Below are 27,950 nucleotides of genomic sequence, written 5' to 3'. Positions count from 1 at the left end.
TGTGATAAATTGCAGTGCTGCTTCTCAGAGCAGCTTACAGTTTCCTTTGAGACTCCTCAGACTGTTGGTTATGCAGGACTTGCTCTGGCATGTAATTTTATTGCATTGACAATCTTTAACTTAAAGAGATGTCAAGTGCCAAGTTTTGTGTTGTCATAGAAGTTTATTAAGCTAGCTAGCTCTGCTGTTGTAGCTGAAGAAGCTGTTTTGGTATAAGCTCCATGTGAGGGCTAGTTCATTGTGTTTCCTGTGGGGGCTGCTCATTCACAATTGCTCGTTTTCTTGTGTACAGTTGAGTGCAATACTGCTTTGATGGTGGCAAGGCAAAATATTGCAGAGATGCTTAAAAAGCACTTTTTAAAAATAAACTTGATTGATGCTTTGAATGATTCTGACCTCTGATTGTTGCTGTGTCTTGTCTAATTCATTCTGCATCTGGTTTTCTTTCTCCCAGTGCTGGAAGGGTAGTCACTCTTCTGAGAGAGCTGTTTATTAGCTCTTGCAGCCTGGCAAAAGGCAGAAACCAATAGATGTAGGCAGGTAGTGTGAAAACAACTAAGCTTGTGTTGTGAAAACTTGATAGTACTTCCTTGTGGACATAGTTATTTCAAATGGCTTCTGCATTTATCATGTCTGTATTACCAGTTCCTTTGTTAAACTTTATTTTACTTGTTTTGCCAAGTTAGCTTGGAAGCAAAAAAATAAGAGAAAGCTGTGATGTTGCTACAGAACTTTAATGTAATGCTGTCTTTCAGGTGCCATGTTTCAGAACAGAGGAAGACAACTGAGAAAGAAGAGCTGAAGAAAGTAACACAGAACCAGATAGAGGCTAACTGGGGGGAAAAAAAATTAACCTGTCTCTGAGGTGACTAAAGGGGAATAATGGTGATTTTGCGCCGGGCTCGGCCGCCTGCTTCCGCCCCAACCAGCAATGAATCTTGACTCGCTCTCGCTGGCCTTGTCTCAAATCAGCTACCTGGTGGACAATTTAACCAAGAAAAACTACCGAGCCAGCCAGCAGGAAATACAGCATGTAAGTAGACTAATGGTGCTGCAAAAGAAACTCTGGAAAGAAGAAAGCTGGAGTGTGAAATGGAGTTTTGCTTCTCATTTAGATTGTGCTCTGTGGTGGTGGTGTGTGCATTGCTGTGCACTGTTGAGAATTGCAGCTTATGTCTCTGATACTCTTGGGTTCATCTCTCAGGTCATGGAATACAGCAGCTCAGAGCTGAGACCACTGTTAACTTTGTATTTGAGTATTAGACTTAACTGCTGCTCTTGGAGGGTGATACGCAAAACTTTCCCAACTACTTCAGGTGAAATCTTTCAACTTTTGGACATTCCAAAGAGCACCGATTGGGAGAGGAAGGAAAACATGCATTTACTGTTCAGAGTTGTTGCCCTGAAAGTATGAGTACGTGGATACCTACATCTGAATGTCTGAATGCTTTCACTTTGCATTGCATGGAAGGTTTTTGATCCTCATCTCACTGGATGAAGCATGACTTGGTGGTGAAGCCAAGCTGACTGTCTGGGTCCTGGGTTTTCAGGAGGCAGGTAGGGTAACTGCAGACTGAAACCCAAGTATCTTAAGATCTGGGCAAGAATTCTGGTTTAACTGACCCTTTTAAAAATAGCTCTGAGTAGCAGGATGGACTGAAAAGCATTATCCACAGAGTTGTGCTTGGGAGGAAGTGAATGTTACTGAGCCTGTTTTAGAAATTGGCTTAGTTCAGTTCGGGCCAGTTAAATACCTTTTTTTCCTTACACTAGTGCAGTACTGCAGTGATTTGCATCAGTTTAGGAGGCCAGAGGGCTTATGCAGAGTGAATTTCTGGTAACAGCTGACTTCTTTAAGAGTGCATTCATTACTTACCTTGAGGCAAGGGGGTGATTTCAGCAGAATTCACTGCTTAAAATAAGCCATGGAGATGGAATACCTTTCTTGTAAGGCTTCCATGCTTTTGCAAATTCAGTGCTTGCAGGGAGCTCACCTGAGATCACTGGTTTCAACAGCCCATTTTTACAGCAAAGTGTGGCTTAGGCATGACTTGCAGGTCTGTCAGGAGCACTTGCATAAAGAATAACAATGATTTGGGAGAAGATAATGTTATCTGCCATTCAGTTGGAGTGTAGAGCTCTAAAATGGGACCAATTGTTCCTTATCCTTCATGGCAGGCCTCAGGCTCACTGTGGTGAGAGATTGGAAATTGGTCTGTGGAAATGGCTGTTTTGTGTATGTTTGGTTATAAGATAAATTACAGGATTTAAAGACTAAACTCTTAAGAAGTCTCCATGATGCTTTTTTTTATTTTTTTTTAACTTCCTGGTACTACTTTCCTTCTGTGGTTACTAGTGCAATTTTTCCTTAGATAATTGAAGATATTATATATGCATGCTTTAATTCTTACTCTGAGAGTACACTGATGTAAAGTTTTGGCATAATTCACTCAGTTTTACAAAGCTTATATTTAAGCACTTAGTGTATGTGTAAAACTGCTTGGAGTTGTTCTTGTCACTCACCAAAGTGGGCATTTAAGTACATCACTCTGAAGCATAACAGTGGCAAAGCTTGAGGTATTAATTTCTGCCTCAACATGCTTTCAGTAGTCATTTAACATAGCTGATGTTTTAAGACTTCCTCTGCTCTGGAGAAAAGTCCAGAGAGACCTTAATGCAGCTCCAGTGCCTAAAGGGGCTACAAGAAACCTGGAGAGGGACTTTGGATAAGTGCCTGTAGGGACAAGACAAGGGGGAATGGCTTAACCTGACAGAGGGAGATTGAGATGAGATCTTGGGAAGAAGTTCTTCCCTGTGAAGGTGCTGAGGCACTGGCACAGGGTGCCCAAAGAAGCTGTGGCTGCCCCATCCCTGGCAGTGTTCAAGGCCAGGTTGGATGGGGCTTGGAGCAACTTGGTCTAGTGGGAGGTGTCCCTGCCTGTGGCAGGGGGGTTGGAACTGAATGAGCTTTAAAGGTCCCTCCCAAGCCAGTCCACCCTGTGATTCTACGATTCTTTCAGCTCTCTCTACAGGAAAGCTAGCAATTCTCATTCCTGTTCCCTGGAAAAGCTTTTATGTGAATTGTAGTTAGAGTTGAAAGATGTTACACTGCACTTCAAGCCTTCTCTTTCCCTCCTCCCCATATGTTAAATTTTCAAATTACTGTCTGTTTGAAGTTACTTCTGTGCAAGGAAGCAATATAATTCTGACGCATAAAAGTTGTGTTGATGGCTTTAGTATGTGCATTTTTCTTTTGCATCCACCTGCTTTGATGAATTTATCTTGGTGATAGCACCAAGAAGCTCCCTAGGAGATGGATCCAGCTTCATGCCACTCCTGTTACCACATCTAAAGCTTCATATTTAATTGGGATTACCTCAACAAATTGCCTTGTTTTTGAAGCCTGAGCTAACCAGTAGACCTTGCTGTCAATTCAGTTTTGCTGGCATTTGCACCAGTCCAAGCGTGTTCTTACATAATCATGGGGGTGGCTGCCTTCAGAGACCATACTGTCAGCATAATCAGAGTGGACTCTTTACTCTGGACTGATGCACCACAAGTCTCTGGTCAAGAAGCAGAGATATATCCAACTTGGGTATTTTTTTTTTCCTAGCAGAACCAAAGTTGGCAGGCTCTGGAATTAGCAGGCTGAGAGGGAAGGCGGAGCATAGCATCAGATAATGTGTCCTGGGCTCAGCTGTAAGAGTTATTTTTCTCCTAGGTAGGTGGTGCAGTGCTGTGTTTTCAACTTTAGTCTGAGGACAACTCTGGTAACACCGATGTTTTAGTTGTTGCTAAGTAATGCTTTCCCCAATCAGTGAGGAGGGGCACAAAAAGCCAGGAGGATGCAGAGATGGGACACCTAACCCAAACTAGCCAAAGGGGTGTTCCATACCACAGCACATCATGTCCAGTATATAAACTGGGGGAGTTACTCGGAAAGCCCAGTTTGCTGCTCGGGTTGGCCTGGGTATCGGTCGGCAGGTGCTGAGGAGTTGTATTGGGCATCACTTGTGTTTATTGTTTTCCTTTTCCCTTATGAGTTTTATATTCTTTCCCCTTGTTATTTCCATTATTATTATTATTAGTGGTAGCAGTAGTGATTTTGTATGATACCTTAGTTACCATACTGTTCTCATCTCCACCCCTGTGAGTTATGTTCTTTCAATTCCCTTCCTTCCTTCTGGTAGCTGGGGGAGGGGAAAAAGCGAGGGGAGTGAGTGAGTGGCTGGGCAGTTCCGAGTTACCAGCTGGGCTTAAACCACAATGTAATGGTAGAGGATTTGTGATAGGAACAGTCAGGAACAGCAGGGCTGGAGCCCACAGTCTAAAGCAATGCTGTTTTTCCTTTGTATGAAGAAGCTACTGGCAAGGGTATTTATGATGGGGTGAAGCAGTGGGCTTGGTGGAGGCAGTCAGAGCACATGCAGAGCTGCTGGTTTGTGCTGGCACATGTGTCTCTCCTGTAGCTAGAAATGGAGGAACAATGGCAAAAAGAAATGCCAGTAAAGGTTGGATTTGATGTTATATGTACTCTTCAGATAAAAAAGGCAAGCTACTGGTGATTGTGACTTCAAATTTCTGCCAGTATGGGTTTTATTAAAAACAAGTAATGTTGTTGTGTTAGATGAGATTTAAAGAAGTGAATAAGCACTGAAACAACCTGAAGATAACTGCAGACAAAGTTGATGATATGGTCTTTAGCCAGGAGTTAAAGGCAAATGACAGGGGGTGTTAGCAAAAATGTGATACTGTTGTTAAGAGTGATTGGTGTTGCAAATTAACAAATGCAGATCACCTCTTTCTGACTGAAGTGTAGAATCCAGTTGAATGAGACCTAATGACAGGGAGAAGATTTGGTAAAAGGTTTCAGCTGCAGGTGTTCAGCCTGTGGCATTTGATTTTTAAAGCTTGCTAATGAGCAAGTTTGAGATGAGCTTTTTTTCTTTTGATCGCAGGAAACACCTCCTGTGTAGGTACTCCCTTATGTCTTAAAAGACCCTGGAGCAGTGGTGGTCAAGTCAGTCAGGATCAGGAAACAATGCAGAAGCTGCCTCTGAGATCCGTGAAGAATACTCTATGGTGGCTTGACTCTGGGATAAATTCCTGCTGCACAGGCATGGCACAGAGGTGAAGGCTGTCCCATGGCCGTACTCCTGCAGTTAGGCACTGTAGCTGAGGAGAAGAGTGAGGCCACGGCACTGTGTGGGTTCTGGGCCGCTTTGGTGGCAGAGAAGCTTGAAATCCTTCTCTAGGTTTCTTGAAAACCCCTTTTACTTATTAAGAATACTACCCAAGAAATGCCTGGCTTCTGTGTCAATGACTTGCCTCTAGATCCTTTCTTTAACTCTTGGTTTACACTTTTCATTTGCAAATAGGGTTAATGACTTGGTTTCTAAGGTTACTGATTAAAAAGGAACATTTTTAGCAGTTTTGTTAAAACTGTAGGTGACTTAACCCCTAGAAGTACTGCTGTGCTCACGATACTAGACCTGGATCTTGCTCTGTAATGACTAAATCGCTACCAAGTTTGGATTTTTCTTTTCCAGATTGTGAATAGGCACGGTCCCGAGGCAGACAGGCATTTACTACGCTGCCTATTCTCGCACGTGGATTTCAGTGGCGATGGTAAAAGCAGTGGCAAAGATTTTCATCAGGTACAGTTTGCACTGAGGAATCTGCTAATTACATTTGGTTGTTAAAAATCTGCAATAAGATTTAAGCATGAAGGCAGGTTAGAGATAATAGCTTGAAGCCAACTTCTTTTCTTGTCTGTGGCCTTTCAATTGCAAGCACATTTTGCTGGTCCTCAAGTCAGAAGATGACAAATTGTTAGTACCAGACTCTTATAATCGCTTGATCTGGAAGACCACATAGCTTCAGTGCAGTTATGTTTGCCAGCACATGCAGTGCTCTATTTTGAAAGCCTTTCTTTTAAAACTTTCAAATCCACTACCTGACGCTTCTGGCATCTGTTCTCTCAGGAGTGTTTTTATCCTTAAGCCATTCTGCCACGGACTTTTTTGCTCATAAATGGGAATCAAATATTGTTAAATTGTCTATTGCAATGTGGGAAGATGCTTGCAGAAAATGAAACATTGCACATACCATGGAGAATATTTGATCACTTTCTTAGTCTTAAAAGAAAAAGCAAACTAAACCTGAAGAAGACTGGAATGAGAAGAAACTGTTTACTGTTGATGAGAATTTGGGCAATTAAAAAGACTTAAGCACCTTCTCTTTGTTTAGCTTTATTGTGTGCAGTACTATTCACCCAGTACTGTGTGCAGTAAAGCTGAACAAAGGTAAGGTGCGTAGGTCTTTGTTTTATTGTCCTGTTATGAAACAGTTTGGGGGTTTTCAAGTTATGTTGTTCTTTTCAGACTCAGTTTCTGATCCAGGAGTGTACGTCACTGATTACAAAACCAAATTTTATCTCGACGCTGTCCTACGCCATTGACAATCCATTGCACTATCAGAAGGTTTGTATGCTTCTTGAAGGGGATCCCAGTGTCAGAAACTGCAGTGAATTGGTCTTCAGGAAACCAGCTGGTTTTCACTGGGGTTTTTCCTGTTTGTTTTTTTTTTTTTTTATGGCTAAGATTGGTTTCGCTGAAGTCTTCAAAAATTGAGCTTGGCCAGAAGTTTGGTTTGTTAAACAAAGCAAGTTAATCATTCAGAATGACTGAAAACTGATTTTAAAGCTTGATGTAAGGTTAATACTTTAAGGCTTGTTTGTGGTAGCCAGAACCAAAATGATTCATCAGTGGTCTTCATTCTCTCAGTGTCAAAGTCATGATAGTGGTTTAATAGTGAAAGTGTGGGATATGCAGAAGAAACTGTTAGTTTAGATGTATCCAGAAGTAGTTCTAGGGATGTCTGTTTAGCCACATAAGCTTTGTATCAACCTACAGCAGAATAGTTCCTAATATTCCAGATACGCAAATGAACCTTGGGTAGATGGCTGCAATTCAAATGACGCTATTTCCATAACAACTTCCATTTAACTCTTCTCTATTTCAGAGTCTAAAGCCTTCACCCCACTTATTTGCCCAATTGAGTAAAGTCATAAAATTAAGTAAAGTTCAAGAGGTAGGTGAACTCTTGCTTCAAAAATACTTTCATGTTTTTTGACTCAGCTTGTTAGCAAGGATGATGTCCCCTCACTGTGATACTCATTCTTGTTTGTAGGTGATTTTTGGTCTTGCTTTACTGAACTCTTTCAGCTCAGATCTACGAGGTTTTGGTAAGTGAAGCTTTTGAAGTACTGCGACAGGGACATATGTTTTCTATGTAAGCAGTGAGCTTTCTAGATGGATACGTATGTGCCTGTGCAACTGGAGTAGTGCAAGACCTTGCAATTAGGGGTAGCATTGAGGTCTAACACCACTTTGAGAGGGGCAGTAGATAACACAGTCACCTTGTCTTACCTGAAGTTAAATGACTTGCTTCCATGAATTATTTGCTAGATGATGAATCAAATTGAGGTGCTGTGATACTTTACATTTTAGTTGTCCATTAATTTTTGAGTTCCGAGATATGGGTTGAGACTTCTATTTAAGTCTCAGCTCTCTGTTGTGGCTTGTGGTTAACAAACTCAGATTAAGAGAATAGCACCTAGCTAAAAAGAGTCTTCATATTAAAAAGAAGTTCAGGTTTTGATCCTCAAACTCTTTTGTCTTTAAAAGCTGCTCAGTTTATCAAACAGAAACTCCCAGATCTTTTGCGCTCTTACATTGACGCAGACGTCAGTGGAAATCAAGAAGGTGGCTTCCAAGATATTGCAATAGAGGTCCTGCACCTTCTTCTCTCCCATCTCCTTTTTGGGCAGAAGGGAGCCTTTGGGGTAGGACAGGAACAGATTGACGCTTTCCTCAAAACATTACGTAGAGGTAAGTGTGGTGGTGGTCAGGAAGCCTGACTAAATGCGGACTTTGGAATGGATTTTTGTAACTTACTGCCAGTGCAGACTCCTGCTTGAATTGTCAGGAGCTGGGTGAGGTAGCACTTGGTTGTATTTTCAGAAGTCTGTCCATTGGCAGAAAAATATCACTGTTCTGGCATAACGTACTGGTTTTCTTTCAGTGAGCCTTAATGTGGTCTCATGTTTGGGGTTTTTGAGGAGTGATCAATCAATTAAGTAGGGGGATATTCATGTATGCTTTTGTGGGATGGTATTTGTAGGTTTAATTAAAGCAACTCAGTGCAGAGTAGTTAAAAAACTTTATTCCTTACAGTGTAAAGGACATACCATTTCAGACAAGTAGATGTCCCTGCCCATGGCAGGGGAGTTGCAACTAGATGATCTTAAGGTCCTTTCCAACCCTAACTATTCTATGATTCTGTTTTAAGCACTGGGTTGTGTGTATATTGAGTGGATATCTATGAGGAAACACTAGTACAAGGGGGGAGTGTGTCTGAATAAAACTTGAGTCATTTCCTGGAAGCTACTGTGGTCCTCGTGTGATGGCAGGGGATGTTATCGGCACAGTAGTGTCTTGCTTTCTGAGACAACAGTGTTTGCTGTAAACTGACCAGAATAAGGAGGATTTGGACTCAAGAAGCTAACTGAATTTAACACAACCCAGACCTAGAGGAAGGCACCCTTATGCAAGAGCAGAATATTTAATTATAATTTCTTAGTTCATACTTCAGTGAAGATTAGTGTATTAACTTCTGTAATAACCCCCATGTTGCTTTGGAAAATTGGGAACTCTTCTCTGAATGGCTCCAAAGAGAATGGAGACATGCATCACCTTAACTAAGGATAATTCTGTCTCAGAAAAGCTCAGCCATGAGTTGTCTTTGCTGCTTTCCACTGTGGACCAAAATCCTACTCTCACATCTGATCCCCTTGTTACTGTGTCTCCCTTAGACTTTGCTTCCCAGGGAGGAAGAAGGGAGCATTCTCTCTTTTCATGCCTAAATACCTGCTTTACATTTCCTATACTTCTTAGACTCAAAAGCAGGTCCTTTGTTTCCTAATACTTCCTGAGTTGGAAGAGAGGCTTTTGCTGTTCCAGTTGTATTGTTTCCTGCTCTGTGCTTTTTTGAATGACTGCTGCTAGTAGTAATCCAGTTCTAAATTTACTGCCAGCAGGGCTACTAGCCTTTTTGAGCAGCTGCAGTGACCCTGTGGGAACCCAGTTTATTCTACATTCTTAGAGAGTAAGAATACAAGGGCATGTAGTGACAGGACAGGGGGAATGGCTTTAACCTGACAGAGGGGAGATTGAGATGTGATCTTGGGAAGAAGTTCTTCCCTGTGAGGGTGCTGAGGCCCTGGCACAGGCAGCCTAGAGAAGCTGTGGCTGCCCCATCCCTGGCATTGTTCAAGGCCAGGTTGGACGGGGCTTGGAGCAACCTGGTCTAGTGGAAGGTGTCCCTGCCCATGGCAGGGGGTTGGAACTGGATGAGCTTTATGGTCCCTTTCAGCCCAAACCACTCTATGAATTTCCAAGTCCGTGTATGGAAGGGGGAGGTGGGATGGAGGGATGCAGCATGAATGTGTGCCCTCTTGATTTCTGTAGCAGCAGGGAAACTGTAACACAGCAGTCACTTCAAAGAGTCAGTTGCATGCAGCAGTGTTCTGGGGGGGGGTTGACACTTTTTGTTACTTTTCTCTTTAGATTTTCCTCAGGAGCGTTGTCCTGTGGTGCTTGCACCACTTCTATACCCTGAAAAACGGAACATTCTAATGGACAGGATCCTGCCTGATTCTGGAGGGATAGCCAAAACCATGATGGAGAGTTCTCTGGCAGATTTCATGCAAGAAGTTGGCTATGGCTTTTGTACAAGGTTTGTAGGCAGATGTCATTTTTAGGCATCTTGGGTGATGGTGTTTTTTCCTGTGTTTCTTCTGGCGAAGGGTGAAGAACACTTCATAGTACTAAAGTAACTAGAACCTCATTATTATAAGGTCACTGTTTTGATTCCAGTTTTATATTTTGCTTTCTTCTGTATGTAGCATGTCTGTTGAAATTGTGTAGCCTTTTGTCATGGTGAGAAGGGCTAGATAAAGGTATTAAGATTCCTCTTGAAGGTTTTTTAAGAATTAGACCATCATTCTTTTGAGTAAAACCAAAGTGACTAGGCAGAATAAATCCCAACTAAATCCTACTAGATCTTTGGAAGAATTTTGCTATTGTGCCAGACTGCTGTTAGCTCCCTGTCGACATGAAACAGGTTACAGAAGAACTGAATGTAATAGTCTTGCTTCAGTAGAGTTGACCAGCTGCAGCTTTCTCTTGGTACTGGGGTTTTGTCAGTGTGATATACAGTATGTTTGAGGTCATGATAGTGAGTTGCTAGAGTATCGTCACAGCTGCATCAGTCTTTGCTGGCTTAGGCTTATTCTGGTAAAAACGCAGCTGCCTTAAATTCATCCTGGGTTTGTATGTTCATAGTCATGCATGACCCACATCTTCAGTAGTGTTCCATGTGCTTGGTCTGTGCCTCCAATCTGAAATGTTAGATGGGCAGCTGTCAACTGGACTTGCTGGAGCCATGAGAAATGGGCTGTCATACACAGAACCATGTGGGTTTTCAGGGATGGCCTCAGCAGGACATGTGTGATCTGGAATAGGAGAAGCTAGACTTTTTAGGAGCTGTTTATTGAAGAGGTAATTTGGATATTTAAAATTAAATATATTTCCTGCTGTATATCTATCTGCAAAACCCCAGCTTGATTTATGAATATAGTTTTTTAAGGATTTAGGATGGTGCTCTAATACTGGTAGTCATAGTAGGAACCTGTAGGCCTGTGGCTGGTTTTGATGGGGGTCTTGGCACTCTATGAACCTGATGTGTGTTTGTTTTTAAATGAAGATTCATTAAGAAACATGAGATAAGAGAAGTAAATGATTCTGTATTTTAGAAGAAAGTCTAGTGACTACTTTAGAGAGGTGATCAGATCTCAAAAACATAAGGTTCTGTTCAAACGAGGAAGAGAAAACAAAATATAAATGTGTTGGAAGATGTTCAAAATTATTTCCTTTGTTAACGTGCCTCTTAATAAAACATTGTTTATAGATATACTGATGCTGTATAAATCTTGTTGGTCTAATGAGGAACTGTTTCACTTTTAGCTAGCAAAAACTTCACTCTTTGAAGCTCTGTCTCACAGGTCAATACATGGAAGTGCTTTTAACAGCAATCAGTGCTAAACCTAACTTGTGCTTCTGCCTTGAAAAGTATAGCCTGTGAAATGGCTCTTGCTGTTGCTTAAGTAGGCCTAGCTTTGAACTGAACACCCAGTACAGCATGTTTCATGGAAATAATTCCATGGAGCTTCTGCTGCATTTTTGTTCTTGCTCCTCCTGGAATTCTGTTATGTTGGATCATTTGACTAGCACAACTGAGGTTGAGTGAATGGTTATACTTTAGTCTGATTAGTTTCTCCCAGCTGTATGTGCAAACCTTGTGTTTGGTCTGTGTTAAGTTGTGCCGAAGTGAAGCCTGCTTTTAAATTGAGATCTCTCTGGTTGTTTGTTTTTTTTTTTGCATCTTAGTGTGGAAGAATGTCGCAACATAATCATGCAGTTTGGTGTTCGGGAAGTTACGGCTGCCCAGGTTGCCAGGGTTTTGGGAATGATGGCTCGAACTCACTCGGGGTTGACGGATGGTATTCCATTACAAGTGAGTGGCCTGCTGGAGTGGGGCTTAGATATGTTTTAATCAGCAGACAATAAGGAGTTACAGTGCAATCCTCTAGTAATTCAAGAATTACTTTCGTTATTCAACACTTCTGACTGTTCTGCTATGAAGGTCTGTGACACATTCTTGAATGAAAGATTCTTAGGTGTGTGCAGCTGGTGGTGTTACTGATATGAACTTCTTGCCTCCATAGTTCAGGGAGCTCTGTATCTAGGGGCTTTTGAGACTGCTTTATTTTTAACTAGTATCTGATGGAGTGTATTTAACTTGCAGTCTATTTCGGCTCCTGGCAGTGGGATTTGGAGTGATGGGAAAGATAAAAGTGATGGAGCACAAGCCCATACCTGGAATGTAGAGGTCTTAATTGATGTTCTTAAGGAGCTGGTAAGTTTTATGAGCATCTTGGTCTTTTATGCAGAATATCTGCAAGAAGGGCGTGTCTCGGTGTGAATATAAAGCTTTTTAAGCTCCGAGCAGCTTGAGTGGCTTTGAATCTCATAACTGTGTTGCTGTACATAAATGACTGGTGTCGTTTTTTCCTCAAGAAAAGAATGTTTTGAGGAACTGTGATAAAGAAAAGCTGCATGAATGGCAAACTTGGGTGCAGCTTCAGTTTTATTCCACTGCTCCCACATACTCCAGTGTGTATTTTCCAAGTGTCTGTGGGCTTGAACATAACTTCTGGCAGTGGGAAGCTAGTGCATCAGGCTGTGTGTTTTAAAAAGCATCTCACTGTAGGCATTAATGGAAACAAAAGATTTTTGTAGCTACTCATTCTAAAACACTAGATGCTTCAGAAACAGGAACCTTTTTCCACCACTTACCTGCAGCAATTTTTGTAATTAACTCAGTGAAATGTGAGTACCGTTTCCTTTGCTTACTTTATATTGGGTGATATTTTTTTTGTATGTCACATCTAATCGATGCAGGAGTCCCTGTTTTATTTTTCTAAACCTTGGAACATACAGCAAGCTTTCTTTGGTGCTCACCTGTCTCTGAATTGAGTGGTCTGTGGTCCGCAGCAGCTATGGTTCCCTCCAAGCTCCTTAATCCTTATGGTTTCATGCTATTGCTGAAAATCAAATAGTTGTTTTGTAAGAACTTGCAGTGTACATTTTCCAAAAGAAAAAGCAAGTTCTTGCCAGCAGGTCAGACCCTTCTGCCTTTTATTGGAGGGCATATGGAAGCCTACTCAAGAAATGAGTTAGCATGCTGAGAAAGTGGCTGTGTGTTTGGGTGTTTTGGGTTGGTTTTTTTTTTTTTGATGGCTTGTTTGGAAGTATAGACATTAGTGCCTGTGGTGCTGGAGAAGTGCAATCTCACAGGCTACTTTCAAACATGCATCAAGTTCTCACAACTATCTAAATCCTGTTCTTAAAACCAAAACCCTTGCTTTCAACTAGAAGTCAGGTAGAGGTTAAGCTGGTTAAATTACTGATGAAGACAGGTTCTTACAAGACAGTAGTGAAAATTGTAATGTTTCAAGTCTGACTACTCTCTTGTTTTTCTGATTGCAGAATCCTAGCCTGGACTTCAAAGTAGTAACCTATGAATTGGACCATCCAGGATTTCAGATTCGTGACAGCAAGGGCCTGCATATTGTTGTGTTTGGCATCCAGAGGGGGCTGGGCATGGAAGTTTTTCCAGTTAATGCCCTATACAGACCTTGGAAGCACGCAGAAGGCCAGGTAGGTTTACCAGCACTTCTGCTGTAACTGTACAACACCTGCCAAGTTGCTGGATATATCGAAAGGCAAATGTGAATTTTGAGACAAGCCACATTGGACAACTTGGCCTGTTAAAAGCAAAAGCCTCAGGTATGTTAGTGAAGTACAGTCTGTTGATTGAACAGCCTGCACTGTTTAGGATGAGATGGTCATTCGCTGTACATTTGCGACAGCATCTTTGGTTTTAGCAGAGTTCTGGTGTGTGATGCAGCTGAGTGTAGAACTGTTGCTGCATGGCTGTGCTCCAAGGTTTTTATCTAGCTAAACAAAAGCTTTGTGCAGGAAAGTCCTTTCAGCACATCTGTATCTGTTGCTTTCTGAAATCCTGGGAGAAGTGTGAGGTTCAGTCTGATGTAAAACTTGGCTCATCCCTATTTGCATTTGTCCTGGGTTCATCAGTAGCAGCCATTTTCTCCTTCTTGGTAGCTGGTGCAGTGCTGTGTTTTTGACTTTTGGCCTGGGAACAGTGCTAATGGCACCACTGTTTTTAGTTACTGTTCAAATGTTTGGTCTGGCCAAGGACTTTGAGCCTCATGCTCTGCCAGGGAGGAGGGGAAGCCAGGAGGAAGCAGAGACAGGACACCTGACCCAAACTGACCAAAGAGCTATTCCATACCACAGCACGTCATGCCCAGGATGTAACTGAGAGTTACCCGGAAGAGCTGTGGGGTTGGACTAGGTATCAGTCGGCACTTGGTTGGGCTGGGGGGGGGCGAGTTACCGGTTGTCGGGTGGTGAGGTGTTGTATTCTTTTCCCTTGTTATTTCCTTTATCATTATTATTATTGCTGGCATCAGTAGTGATTTGTGTTATACCTTAGTTACTAAACTGTTCTTATCTCAACTCATGGGAGTTGCATTCTCTTGATTCTCCTTCCCATCCCTCTGGGAGCAGGGGGAGGGCAGATATTACAGTATCACAGTATGCTAGAGATTGGAAGGGACCTCAAAAGATCATCTAGTCCAATCCCCCTGCCGGAGCAGGAACACCTAGATAATATTACACAGGAATGTGTCCAGGCGAGTTTTGAATGTCTCCAGAGAAGGAGACTCCACAACCTCCCTGGGCAGCCTGTTCCAGTGTTCCGTCACCCTCACTGAGAAGTTTCTTCTCAAGTTTAAGTGGAACCTCTTGTGTTCCAGTTTGTACCCATTACCCCTTGTCCTATCATTGTTTGCCACTGAGTAGAGCCTGGCTCCATCCTCGTGCCACTCCCCCTTTATATATTTATATACACTAATAAGGTCACCCCTCAGTCTCCTCTTCTCTAAACTATAGAGACCCAGCTCCCTCAGTCTTTCCTCATAAGGGAGATGCTCCACTCCCTTAATCATCTTAGTTGCCCTGTGCTGGACTCTCTCCAGCAGGTCCCTGTCCTTCTTGAACTGAGGGGCCCAGAACTGGACACAATATTCCAGATGCAGTCTCACCAGGGCAGAGTAGAGGGGAAGGAGGACCTCTCTCGACCTACTAACCACCCCCTTCTAGTACACCCCAGGATGCCATTGGCCTTCTTGGCCACAAGGGCACAGTGTTGGCTCATGGTCATCCTGTCGTCCACTAGGACCCCCAGGTCCCTCTCCCCTACAGTGCTCTCTAACAGGTCGTTCCCCAACCTATACTGGAACCTGGGGTTGTTCCTGCCCACATGCAAGACTCTACACTTTCCCTTGTTATATTTCATCAGGTTATTCCCTGCCCAACTCTCCAGCCTGTCCAGGTCTCGCTGGATGGCAGCACAGCCTTCTGGTGTGTCAGCCGCTCCTCCCAGCTTAGTGTCATCAGCAAACTTGCTGATAGTACTCAATTCCCTCATCTAAATCGTTGATGAATATATTAAATAATACCGGTCCCAGTACTGCCCTTGAGGCACTCCAGTAAATACAGGCCTCCAACTAGGCTCCGCCCCATAGACTACAACTTTCTGGCTTCTCTCCTTCAGCCAGTTCACAGTCCACCTCACTACCTGATCATCCAGACCACACTTCCTCAATTTAGCTGTGAGGATGCTGTGGGAGACTGTGTCAAATGCTTTGCTGAAGTCAAGGTAGACCACATCCACCACTCTGCCATCATCCATCCACTGTGTTATTTCCTCATAAAAGGCTAAGAGATTGGTCAAACATGATTTCCCCTTGGTGAAGCCATGTTGTCTGCCCCTCATAACCCTCTTACCCTTGATATGCCTTAAGATGGCACCAAGGATAAGGTGTTCCATCACTTTCCCAGGGATGGAAGTGAGGCTGACCGGTCTATAGTTACCCGGGTCCTCCTTCTTGCCCTTTTTGAAGACTGGAGTGACATTTGCTTTCCTCCAGTCCTCAGGCACCTCTCCCGTTTCCTAAGACTTGGTAAAGATGATGGAGAGTGGTCTAGCAATGACTTCCGCCAGTTCCCTCAGCACCCGCAGGTGCATCCCATCTGGACCCATGGATTTATGGATGTCCAGATTGCTCAACTGGTCTCTAACCCATTCCTCATCGACTAAGGCAAACCGCTCCGTCGACCTGACTTCATCTAAGGTCTCAGAGGTACAGGGCTCTTCAGGACTGCCTGCAGCAGAGTAGACAGAGACAAAGAAGGCATTCAGTAACTCTGCCATCTCTGTACCTTCTGTCACCAGGGCACCCATCCCATTCATCAGTGGACCTACATTGCCTCTGGTGTTAGTTTTATCTGCCATGTATTTGAAAAAGCTCTTTTTGCTGTCCTTGACCCTTCTCGCCAGGTTTAATTCTAAGGAGGCCTTAGTCATCCTAGCTGCTTTCCTACATCCTCTAGCAGCAGCCTTTTATTCCTCCCAAGTGGCCAGCCCCTCCTTCCATGACCTGTAAACTCTCCTCTTCCACCTGAGCATACCCAGCAATTCCCTATTTAGCCACGCAGGTCTCCTGGCCCTCTTCCTTGACTTCCTACGTGTCGGGTTGCTCTGATCTTGAGCTCGGAAAAAGCAATCCTTGAATGCCAACCAACTATCTTGGGCCCCTTTACCTTCAAGCAGCCTTCCCCATGGGATTTCCCCTAGCAATTGCTTGAAAAGGCCAAAGTTTGCCCTGCTAAAGTCCAGGGTTGCAATTCTACTTGCTATTCTACTGGTCCTACCACACAAGATCCTGAAGTCCACCATCTCGTGGTTGCTGCAACTAAGGCAGCCCTCAACCTTTACTGCTTCGACCAGACCCTCCTTGTTAGTGAGGATGAGATCCAGCAGCGCTCCTCTCCTGGTTGGCTCATCCACCATTTGCATGAGGAAGGTATCATCCATACACTGGAGGAACCTCCTGGACTGTGGCTGGGTTGCTGAGTGGTCCTTCCAGCAAACATCAGGGAAGTTAAAATCCCCCACGACGACCACAGCCTGTGACTGTGAGGCTGCTCTCAGCTGCCTGTAGAAGGCCTCATCAACTTCCTCACCCTGATCTGGTGGTCTGTAACAGACACCTACAACAAGCCTGCCCCTTAATTCTCACCCACAGACTCTCAACTCGCTCGTCATCTGTCCCTGGACAGAACTCAGTGCATTGTAGTTGCTCCCTCACATAAAGAGCAACCCCACCACCCCGCCTGGCTGGCCTGTCTTTCCTGAAAAGGACATAGCCCTCCATGACTATTCCAGTCATGTGAGTTGTCCCACCACGTCTCTGTAATTGCCACCAGATCACAGTCTCCTGACTTAACACGGGTTTCTAACTCCTCCTGCTTATTTCCCATGCTGCGCGTGTTGGTGTACAGACATTCCAGGGAGCGAGCTGAGCACACCAATTTCACCTTAGGATTATAGGAGGCCTCCCAGTCTTCATCAATTCTGGAGTGCTGCCCCACTGGGGCAAGCCCATCTACAACCCCATCCCCCTTCGAATCTAGTTTAAAGCTCTCCAAATGAGCCCTGCTAATGTGTGCCCCAGCATCCTTTTGCCTTTGTGAGATAAACCTTTCCCACTTGTCATTGTCCAGACTGGTGCCCTATAAAACCAGCTGTTATCAAGGAATCCAAAGCCCTGCCTGTAGCACCAGTCTCGAAGCCAGTCGTTTATGGACTGAATCTTCCCATTCCGTTCCACATCATCAGTGGAAGATGGAAGGAGTGAGGAGAAGATCACTTGAGCCCCAGACTCTTTCAGCATCTGCCCCAAGGTCCTGTAGTCTTTCTTCATCCCCCTCAGACTGCGGGAAGCAGCTTCCCCCTCACCTGTCTGGAAGACCAGCAGCGGGTAGTAGTCTGTCGGGTGCACCGGGTTGGGGAGCGCCCTAGTGATATCCCTGATCTGGGCTCCAGGCAGACTACACACTTCCCTATGATGAGGGTCAACTCTGCATATCGGGCCCTCTGTTCCTCTCAGAAGGGAATCGCCTATTAACAATGACCCTTCTTTCTTTCTTATCAGAGGCAGTCTTGAGGTACAAAGTCGAGCGCCTTTTCCTATGTGGCCTTGTGGGCTGGCCTTGCACCACATTCTCACCTACCTCTCCTTCAAGATCCAGGGCCTTGAACCTATTATGGAGGGACACCTGGGGAAGCAGGGCAGGAAGGGGGGAGGGTTTCCCACAATGCCAAACTGGAACTCACTTCCAACCCTTGTTGTCTTTTCGGTCAGATGATAAAGTCAGATGATAAAGTGGAAGGAACCTGAAACTTTAAATATCTAAGCTATTTTTGTTGTCTTTTATTCCAGCTCTCCTTCATTCAACATTCCCTCATAAATCCTGACATCTTCTGTTTCGCTGACTACCCTTGTCATACTGTTGCCACAGACATCCTTAAAGCACCACCAGAGGATGACAACAGGGAAATAGCTACATGGTAAGCCTCCCAGCTGCTTTCATACCTTGAGTTAGATTATTTGTCTGGTCAAATGTAGCTTTGTAGTTACACAATTATGTTTATTTGTAGCTGTGTACATTCCAAGGCATCAGCCTTTAGTATTTGTTCTGTGTTTGATCAGTGAGAGTTCTTGGATAATACAAACTTCTCATGCTTCCATATCTGAAAGTGTCATTGGAGTCTTCCAGTTCTTTGGAGAATTTCTCCTGATGTATTTTGGAAGATGACTGTGAGCTGATAGAAGGGGATAGAGGCGGTATGAACTGAAATCTGTCTTTCCCAGGATCACATTAGGGGAACTTGCTGGACTTGTATGAAAGAAGTTCTGGGATTAAAATAATAAATTTATATTTACTGGATCCTGTATACTGACTGCTTTGTAACTTTTGGGGGGGCTGTCTCTCTATTTTTGTATTTTGTTAGGAAGAGCCTGGATTTGATTGAATCTCTGTTACGACTGGCGGAAGTAGGACAGTATGAGCAGGTTAAACAGCTCTTCAGTTTTCCAATCAAGCATTGCCCAGATATGTTGGTGTTGGCCTTATTGCAGATCAACACATCCTGGCATACCTTGCGCCACGAACTCATCTCCACGCTCATGCCAATTTTCCTTGGCAACCATCCCAATTCTGCCATCATTTTGCACTATGCATGGCATGGACAGGTGAGTATTTCCACTGGAGTGTCTGTAGCTTGTTCAGATAACTGAAAGTTTGTTAAATGGGTTGTTAGAATAACAATGAATGTATTGGTTAATGGACTGGGTAATTTAAATCCCAAGAAGTAAATTATTAGTGGTTTATGCAAAGTAATGAATTGTCTCCTGCTTGTTTTGAAGCAAACTGTTGTGATATAATTTCCTTTGGGGAAATATATTCAGAACAAACAAATAATGTTCACTAAGAAAATATTTCTGGAAATGTAAATTTTAAAGTTTGGCTGTTTTAACCATTCAGTTTAAACCAAAGTTGACCACAGGTTTTTTTTTTCTTTTATTTTTCTAAAACAAAAACACTAAAAATCTCACAACAGCAACACTCTTCCCCACCCCCAGCTCTCAGCCTCACACATTTAAAGTGTAGAAATTCAAAGCAGCAAGAGGTGAAGATGTTTAAACTAAAATTATCTCCACTGTACTTGCTAAAAAGATGGAGGTTATTCTAGGTATAAAGAAGCTATTTATACTTCTAAGAGTCTAGGATATTTTCTGAAAATTTAGGATTTGCTGTTGAGCTTTTTCAAGGAGAGCTTCCATGTAGAGACAAGGTAACTATATATTCAAATCCATGCGTTTAATCAGGAAACAAGTAGGAGTTTGGTATGGCCTTCATCATTGTGGCCCCTGGTAGTTAAGCATATAGGAGCCATAAAAAGAAACTTTAAGGTAGAGGAAGCTTCTAGGGTGGGAGGGAATCTGCAGTTGCAAACATCTTGCTCTGTTCAAATAGCATTAGTGATAAGCAAATATGGCTGTTTGCTAGCTGAAGTGCTATTAACAGTTCATATTTTTCATGATAAAACTATTTAAATTGCAGAATGAGGGGAAGAAGTGTTGTGCTTTTTGCATAAGGTCTTGAAATGGCAGAATATGGACTTTTCCCACAGAGTTGGCTTCCTACCCTACACAGTGATGGCTGGCATATGACATGATGCCATTCCACAACTTGAGGATGTCTCACTTCCCCATACGAGGGAACTTTAAGCAAAACCCTTGCTGCCATCAAACTCTTTTATTTGTGCTGTAGTTTGAAATTGCCCCTATAAACAGCTAGATACTGTTTTCCATGTTAAGGTGTGACATTGTTATTCACACTTCAGGGTGTCACCAGGTGTAACATTGTGTAAATGATCTGTGTATTCCTAAAGCAGTTTCTCTGCAAAAGGGAGGAGATGAGGATGTACATGCCATTTGTAGTTATCCTACATCCTTTAGTTGCTCCAGTATAGTTTGCTATTGCACAAAAACAGCTCAACTCAGAAGAGAAGTTCTGAAACTAAAGAGCAAATAATGTTTGCAAGTAAGGCTTTAGAAGTAAGCTATTCTACTTAATGTTCACATAGCTGATATTTTTTCTAGAGGCATGAAGTACAATTCTAATGTAATTCTCCTTAGGGCCAGTCTCCTTCAATTCGTCAGCTGATCATGCATGCAATGGCAGAGTGGTACATGAGAGGAGAGCAGTATGACCAAGCAAAACTCTCACGTATTCTTGATGTGGCACAAGACTTGAAGGTGAGCTTCCCAGAGAGTACTGTTATTTATTTGTCCAGGGTCTTGTGCAGACTTGCCCAGCTTTAACAAAAGCTAAGCTTAGTTGCGACTAATTTAGTACTTAGTTTGTCTGAATTGAGTTGTTACTGCTGTACCTCATCTTGGTTTAAAACAGGAAACCAGCAACCTATGTTCATGTGGCTTCAAGTGCTTTTCAGTGAATTGTGGTGTCTGACTGCGGATGCTTTCTAGCCTTCTCGTGAACTAAAGACATTTTACTTGGTGCTTGCAGTAGAGTTGGTTACTGTGGCTTAGCTGACAAGTTATTTGGGAGGCAGTATAATAGACCTGATTGCTATGTGAATGTACTGTAAATCCAGGAAGAGCTTTGACTGCTTTAACCTTGAATACTGTTGAAATTGGAATACAGAAAATATCCATGAGGTAATTGTGTGAAGGTGACACTGCTAAGCTTAATGTATGGGGATTTCTTAAGAATACTGCAATGGTTTATTTGCTTACACACTCTCAAAAGAGACTGGAAGTTGTGACTAGCTTCTTTGAAGTCTTTACTGCTTCGTAAAGCTAAATACAAAATAATTGGATGTCTCAAAGTGCAAAAGCACCAGCTGCTGCTGGAAGTCAGTTTTGTTGCAGCAGTTTCTGTTTCAGAGATGAACACTTTTGAGGAGATACATTCAAAGAGCTCTGAAGAGGTTGAGCTCTGATTGCAGGGAAGTGATAGGCTCTTATGATTAATTTAGTGGCAGTGTCAACTTGGTAGCTCCACTTGCTGGTGGATATTAATAAAAAGGAATTTAAAACAGTCAATACAACATGGCTTCAAAGAAGGGATAGGATCATGATGGCAGATGAGAGCTTTTTGCTGATTTCTCTCCTTAGCAAGCTATAGGTGAAGGTGTAATACCAGTCTTTTTGTTGACAAAGCATAACAGCATGAAGAAAATTCTTTCCTGTGAAAGTGGTGGGACTCTGGCACAGGTTGCCCAGAGAAGCTGTGGCTGCTCCATCCCTGGCAGTGTTCAAGGCCAGGTTGGACAGGGCTTGGAGCAACCTGGTCTAGTGGAAGGTGTCCCTGCCTTGGATGGGAACTGGATGGTCTGAGTTCCCTTCCAATCCAAACCAGGCTGGCATTCTGTGTGATAGCAAGACTGCTTTACTAAAAACTATATGAGGATTAGAAAGGAAAAGCAGAAGGGGTGTCTGTCCTTGTGCCTTCACTTGTAGTCTTCTGATTTTTTTTATTTTTTTTCCTTTAGGCCTTGTCGATGCTGCTAAATGGTACTCCATTTGCCTTTGTTATTGATCTTGCTGCACTTGCCTCTCGACGGGAATACCTCAAACTTGATAAATGGCTCACAGATAAAATTCGGGAGCATGGGGTAAAACAGGATTTTTCTTCTTATTTCTGCACTCTATAAGTGAGAAACTTAAGTCACTTTAACAGTTTTATAAGTAGCTTTAAAGTTGTGGAAAGTCTCCATGGTCTGATAGTTCAGTGTTTTCACTGAATAATAGCTTAGTGCAGTTCCTTCCACGGTGCAGTTGCCAAGTTTGAAATCATGGCTTAGATGCTGTCTGGGAGATTTAACAGAACATTTTTTTCCTCAGGAGCCTTTCATCCAGGCCTGTATGACTTTCTTAAAGAGAAGATGTCCATCTATCCTGGGTGGCCTTGCTCCAGAAAAAGACCAACCCAAAAGTGCTCAACTTCCTCCAGAAACCTTGGCGACTATGTTGGCATGTCTTCAAGCTTGTGCTGGGTAAGGATTGCTTATGCAGAATGTGTAATCTGTTTGCAGCTTGTTTGCTGGCTTGTGCTCACAGCTGGTTTGGAATTTCACATAGAGAATGGGGCTCATGAGAGTAAATAAGCTTGCAGTCATAGATCCAGAAATATGTTTAATTTTGCACTGAAACTTCTGTTGTAGGGTAAGTCACAAGAGTTTGAGTGCTCCTGTCTTTATAATTAGGTTACCTGATCTTGGTAATGGGAGATGGCTGCTTAGTCTGATCCTGGATTGTTAATGACTAGATACAGGGTTATAATTTGGACAAGAAGGAATACAGGCCATAAGTATGGAATGGGATGGCATGTTGGAAAACAGTGACTGGGGAAAGGATATTGGGGAAAGGATATTGTGAGTATGTTAAGCAAATGTCTCTGTGGTTGCTACCCTAGCAGAAAGGGCTAATGCAGTCATTATGTATTGGAGCAAAGTGGTACAAGGTGGTTGTAAGTAATGTAACTGAGACTGAAACTAGTCATGTAACTTCTGTTGTCTTCATTTTAGACAGTCTGGAAGTAGTTAAAAGAGTGAAAAACATCCAAGATATTTCTCAAATCAGGTTGTTAAGCTAGTGTCAAGAATAAAAGGTGTGGGTCGGGGGGGGGGGGGGGGGGGGGCATTGTATTTGCTAGAGGGAGGGGCAAACTGCAGAAAGGCTGATGGAAACTGAAATTGGGCAAACCAGTTTTTACTGTTTTTTAAAATGACAGTGTTGTAAAATATTTGCGGTGTCATTTCTTGCTGCCGTAAGATCAAGCTGGTGTTTAACTGCAGCGGTATTTCAGAGGTGTAGCATAGTGTGACATGTGAGCCAGAGGGGTTTGAAAGCTGGAGATGGTGCTAGTTCTGGTGTTAAATTTTGACACTGAAATAGGCTGAGGTGTCTCAGTGTGTGTCTCAGGCTTCTGTTGTGTCCTTTGATTTAGCCAGTGTTGTCTTGAAAGTTTTAAGGAACATTTTTAAAGGTATCCAGGATGATTCATGGCTCTGATGTAGGTGCCAGGAAATGAGTATCAGCATGGATTTGTCATGAAGAGTATTTGGTCTAGAAGGGAATTTGAGGTAGCTCTAAGATTATAAAATAAAGGATTCTCCTGATTTTTTTCTGTGACCTGTGCAGTTAAACTTCAAAATGCTACTTGAATATCACTCCTGAAACACAGTGGATGCTATTTGAATATCACTCCTGAAATACAATGGCATGCCTCTTGGACCGAGAAGATGGCTGTTACTTTTCAACTCAGAGTACATCTTCTGCAACTACAGTTCAGAAATTACATTTATTTTGCATCCTACCACATCCAGATTTTAGAGGTTTAATAGTTAATTGTAGTCTTTACTTGCATCTGACATCACTGTGTTCTGAATCTTCATATGTTACCAAGTTTTATTTATTCAGTTAATTCCAAGAGCTACTAGTTCTCTACTGGCACAATTCTCTCAGCTTTTGGTTTCTTTTTATAGCTACTTGTATTCCCTTTTATGCAAGAATGTGACCTACTTGCAGTCATTTTCCGTTTGTTAATCTCTTTGAGCTTTTAAAAGAAAATGCTAGGATTTCTTTCATGAAGCAGTTGCTTTAATTAGCTAGCTCAGGTTTCAGTCATGAATGGAAGTAGGCATTGTGAAGACTAGAAGATTAAGATCATGGTAAATATTATATATATCTGGGAGGGTAGTTCCACTTCACCAGCTGAAGTCTGGCATCTCCTAAATCTAGGGGTTTAGGAGCCACCTCCTTAATTAGGCTGTAGTTTTTCTTGTCCTGGTTTATGTCCAGGGAGATGCTTTTTTTAGCCATCAGGACCTTGCATGTTCTGAGACTCTTTTGGTTTTGGTGCCACTTGTTTACCACTGGTGAGCACTGCAGTTGTGGCATCATATAGCAGAGAGGCTTCAAAAGGCAGTAAGTGTTCCTTCTATTACTGACTGCTTTTATAATGAAGTTGGGGTGCTTGTGGGCGCCACAGGCTGAGCAAGCTTGTGACTTGGTTGCAAAGTGCCTATGAGAAGTCCTCTCCTGAAGGAGCTGCAGTGAGTTGAGAGCGCAGCAGTGTCTCTTCCATGTTGTCATGTCTAGCACAGCCCCAGTGTGTCAGTGGGTGGGGGGACAGTCTTTCCTTCTCTGTCCCTCCCTCAAGAAGAGAAGAGGCTTTTGGCTGCCTGTGCCCAAGAGAATGAAAAATCTTTGTAAAAATGGCTTAAAAAAAACCCTTGTTATTCCAGCAAGCTGGAGTTTCCCTTAAGGTGTCAGTTTTGCTCCTCTAGAGCTGTTTGCTGGCTCTCCTCCTTACTTGTGTTTCAAAAGTTCTCTTACAGTTTTCCTCTGGTTCTCTTCTAGGAATTGCATTGATTAGACTGGACACCTGAATACATTTTTACATAAAACTTGAAAGTACGATCATTTTCTTTAAGATCTACTTACCAAATCATGCCTACCTATGTACTACTTGATATAATCTGCCTTGCATGAAGGGTTTTGGTGGGGCCTTTTGTGAAAACTGCAGTTTTGTACTATCTAAAACTACTGTGATGTTTGCATCTTGATTCAGTGTGTCCTTTGATAAAGAAGTTGTCCTGCCATCTAGAAACTGAAGGTTATGGTATTAGTGGTTTGCTCCAAAGCACTAATGGCCTAACTAGTCACCGTCTCAAACTCTATGAATGTAAGCCTGGTTTAGTCTTCATTGTGGGCTGTTTTTTATCTATCCCCTATAAAAAAAAGGGGGGAGAGCCAAAAGATGGTGGTAACCATGTGAGAACCCAGCTCTTCAGTCCCCAGTCCTGTTCCCTGTTTAGCTGCGGTGCTGTACAGTCTTGGAATGCCTCCTACATCAGAAAAAAGCCCTGTTCAGAAAAAAAGCCTGTTAGTTGGTCATACATACATTTGAATGTTGAGATTTCTGAGTCTGTGGCATTGGAATGTAGGCAAATACATTCTGTAGTTACTGAGCCTACCACATGCCATGCTGAAAGCCCTGTCTTCAGGTCTGGGTCCACTTTCTCAAAGCAACTCCCTCTGAGTTTTTTCATTTGAAGTTAGGTTTCTGATTGCTGTTTGATAAATCCCACAAGCTCCTTGCTTTTAAAATTACTTGCCTTGGTGAGAGGGTGTTAAAGCACGTAAAGAAACAGCTTATGGAACAGTTGATAAAATGTTCGTTGCCCTATATGGAAACCTGCTCACCAGATTCCCATGTCTTGGGTGAGCTAATAGTGTTAAAAAATAACTGGAAGCTGATAGCTGTGTGTTAGCCTGTAATGGGATACTTGCCAAAGCTGAAGGTTGATCTGCACTTTGTTTTTCTGCCTTAATTGTCAGGATGGTTCCTCTTTCTTTCCCCTCACCCCAAGAGCTGTGCAGTAAAAGCTTGTGTAAATTGAGTTAAAATGAGGAATCTTCAGAGAAGGTAAAAAGAGTGCGTTGGAAAGCCATAAACAGTTGGCTGTATTTTCCAAAAGGAAAACGTCAGTTTTGTGTTAGTGTGCTTGTGGTTAGGTATGTCCGCAGCAGAGCTGGCTTTCCTTCTGCTTTAGGAACCTGGCAGCCAGACATGGAATACCTTGGAAAGAAGTACTGACTGCTCTTGATTGTGTAGTGTCTTAATTTGGAAGTTTGAACTCTGTTGGCTTTTGAGTACAATTTCCTTGATTACTTTGATTTCCTTTTTGTTTTGGTTTCATGTTAATGCAGGAAGCATGTTTCAGTTCAGACAGATGAATTTCAGTGGAGCGGGTGATGGTATTCACCTCTCATTTTTTGTCTTCTGAGTGTGTAAACTAAGCTTTAGTCATGTTGTATCTCCTTTTGGAGAGATCTTGTGTGTAATGTGGGTTCAGAATGGGAATAATCACAAACTGTGATGTCAGGACAGGAAGGAGCCTTGAGGAGCAGATTTAAGCAAGTGATCACCACATCATTATTGTGTGGTTGAATTCATGAGGCTGAGCTGTATAGAGCCCATAATGTGAACAACAGCAGTCAAAGTGTTGTAGATAGTCTGCTCTTCCAAGGACTGCTGGAGCCATGTAGGTACATATCCAAGCTTTCTGCAAGTCATTATTTGCTGGGGTAACTGTAAAGCAGTATTTGCATTAGTGGAAACAAAGGAATATTCTGTTGGAGATTAATTTTTAGAAATACAGTTTAGAATTATCTGTTTAAATACAGCTGTTTCTCTTGGGACATGTAGCACAAATTTTGCGAGTAACAAAATATAGCTTCTGCTGGGGGTTGCTTTGAAGCTTCTATTGGTGAAGTGTGACCCAAATTTCTGTAAGAAAACCAAATAAATAGGGGCTCTAGTTTGAGAACTGTTGCATGGCTCGCTACCCTACTTCCATGTTGTAGGAGTGTTTCTCAGGAGCTGTCGGAGACAATCCTCACCATGGTAGCTAACTGCAGCAATGTCATGAATAAAGCCAGGCAGCCACCACCTGGAGTCATGCCCAAAGGACGCCCGCCCAGCGCTAGCAGCTTGGATGCCATCTCTCCTGTACAGGTAGATGAATAATGTGATGTGTTTTTAGAAGCTGGTGTTTTACCACTAGTTCCACTCCACTGTTTAAACACTTTTCAGCAGAACTAAGTGAAACATGATCTGGATCCCTTAGTTTTATGCTTGCATGTCTAGATAACTTGCTTGTAACTGCAGAATAATGCATGAGGGTTGTATGTCAGAGCTATCTTCATGGATGCCTGTAAGATAACTGAAGTATAGCAGGATGGTAGCACTGAGGAGGGATAGAGATTTGGTTTATTTAAAATAAGTGTTTCTTTTGAAGTGCTAAAATGTACTAAGACTTGTGAAAATTAAGCACTGCCTTTGAGCCTCATGTGTCTTGTTTGTAGCTTCACTGACCAAGCAACAGTGCTAGAGCATAAGGACTTGTAACTGGGGCTCTTCAGCTCTCAACTGCTCTTTTAAAAACAAAGTACATTTAAGCTACTCCCTGCCACTCATCATCCCTTCCTCCTCTGAGAGCAACACATTACAGACAGGTTTTGCTTCTAGCTATTATATTCACTGTCAGATTTTAAAACAGTGACAAGTGTTTTCACATGCATTAGTGGCAGTTCAGCATTTAAGAATGTCTGAAGCATCATTTAAACTAAATAGAGAAAGCAGTTTCCTTGTAAATTGCTGCTTTATTGAAGTTCCTCATCAGATCTACCAGGTATCTTGGCAACTTGCTGCAAATAACTGCAGTGAATAAATGGAGCAGCAGATGTTATTTGTAGTCGTGCTGTCTTTTGGGTAGGAAACTGTTTTCTGCTGTTGCTAGTCAGGAGCTCTTAAGTTACTGCTTTGTTAGCTGGTATTGTTCCTCCCTCCTGCTTATCACTCAGGTATTACTGTGAAGACTGGATTCAGGTATTTTTACCTGTGAAAACTGGGCATAACGGGATCCTTCAGACAGTCAAAAATACTCTATAAGCTTGATATGAAATAGCCTTTAAGTCTTGGGGTGATGTCTGAGGTTGTAAACTGCAGAGCATAAACTAGTACAAACATGCTGCTACTTAACAAGCGTTTACTGTTGTTAAACTTAGGTGGAGACTATGGAACAATTGGCCTTTCTGTAAAACCTCTGATAGAATAGGAGTTTGTGGGATCGTAGAATTAAAAATGAAACGGTATTCTGTAGACAAATTTTTTGGGGGTGATCTGGATGACTTGAGAATCATGCAGTAAACATGCAAAAGAGCTCTTCTCAGGAAT

General features: G+C 42.6%; 1 protein-coding gene and 1 non-coding gene across 13 annotated transcripts in view; both read left to right on the top strand.

Annotated features, from left to right (window-relative positions):
• The first annotated feature begins 733 nt into the window (after window positions 1–733).
• Window positions 734–27,950, top strand: part of CNOT1 (CCR4-NOT transcription complex subunit 1) — a 63,230-nt gene continuing 36,013 nt past the window's right edge. For 10 of the 12 annotated variants that reach the window (XM_057413922.1, XM_057413914.1, XM_057413912.1 and 7 more), the window contains exons 1-16: window positions 734–1,033; window positions 5,550–5,657; window positions 6,384–6,482; window positions 7,024–7,092; window positions 7,192–7,246; window positions 7,689–7,892; window positions 9,630–9,798; window positions 11,511–11,637; window positions 11,929–12,039; window positions 13,173–13,343; window positions 18,056–18,183; window positions 18,628–18,868; window positions 20,318–20,437; window positions 21,697–21,819; window positions 22,049–22,200; window positions 26,579–26,729. In XM_057413922.1, coding sequence (XP_057269905.1) covers window positions 932–1,033; window positions 5,550–5,657; window positions 6,384–6,482; window positions 7,024–7,092; window positions 7,192–7,246; window positions 7,689–7,892; window positions 9,630–9,798; window positions 11,511–11,637; window positions 11,929–12,039; window positions 13,173–13,343; window positions 18,056–18,183; window positions 18,628–18,868; window positions 20,318–20,437; window positions 21,697–21,819; window positions 22,049–22,200; window positions 26,579–26,729 — 2,130 coding nt within the window. In that variant the 5' untranslated portion in view covers window positions 734–931. The remainder of the gene's footprint in view (window positions 1,034–5,549; window positions 5,658–6,383; window positions 6,483–7,023; window positions 7,093–7,191; window positions 7,247–7,688; window positions 7,893–9,629; window positions 9,799–11,510; window positions 11,638–11,928; window positions 12,040–13,172; window positions 13,344–18,055; window positions 18,184–18,627; window positions 18,869–20,317; window positions 20,438–21,696; window positions 21,820–22,048; window positions 22,201–26,578; window positions 26,730–27,950) is intronic. The other 2 variants (XM_057413917.1, XM_057413919.1) reach the window with 2 other exon arrangements.
• On the top strand, window positions 27,043–27,170 carry LOC130601677 (small nucleolar RNA SNORA50). Its single transcript, XR_008972729.1, has one exon. It is a non-coding gene; the product is annotated as a small nucleolar RNA SNORA50 (small nucleolar RNA).

The sequence above is a fragment of the Pezoporus wallicus genome, unplaced genomic scaffold (assembly GCF_028554395.1).
Source record: "Pezoporus wallicus isolate ANWC-B61680 ecotype Strahan unplaced genomic scaffold, APGP_CSIRO_Pwel_v1 contig_6364, whole genome shotgun sequence".
In the NCBI taxonomy this organism is placed as follows: domain Eukaryota; kingdom Metazoa; phylum Chordata; class Aves; order Psittaciformes; family Psittacidae; genus Pezoporus; species Pezoporus wallicus.
The sequence above is the reverse complement of the archived record's forward strand: the minus strand, read 5'-3'. Positions and strand labels throughout refer to the sequence as shown.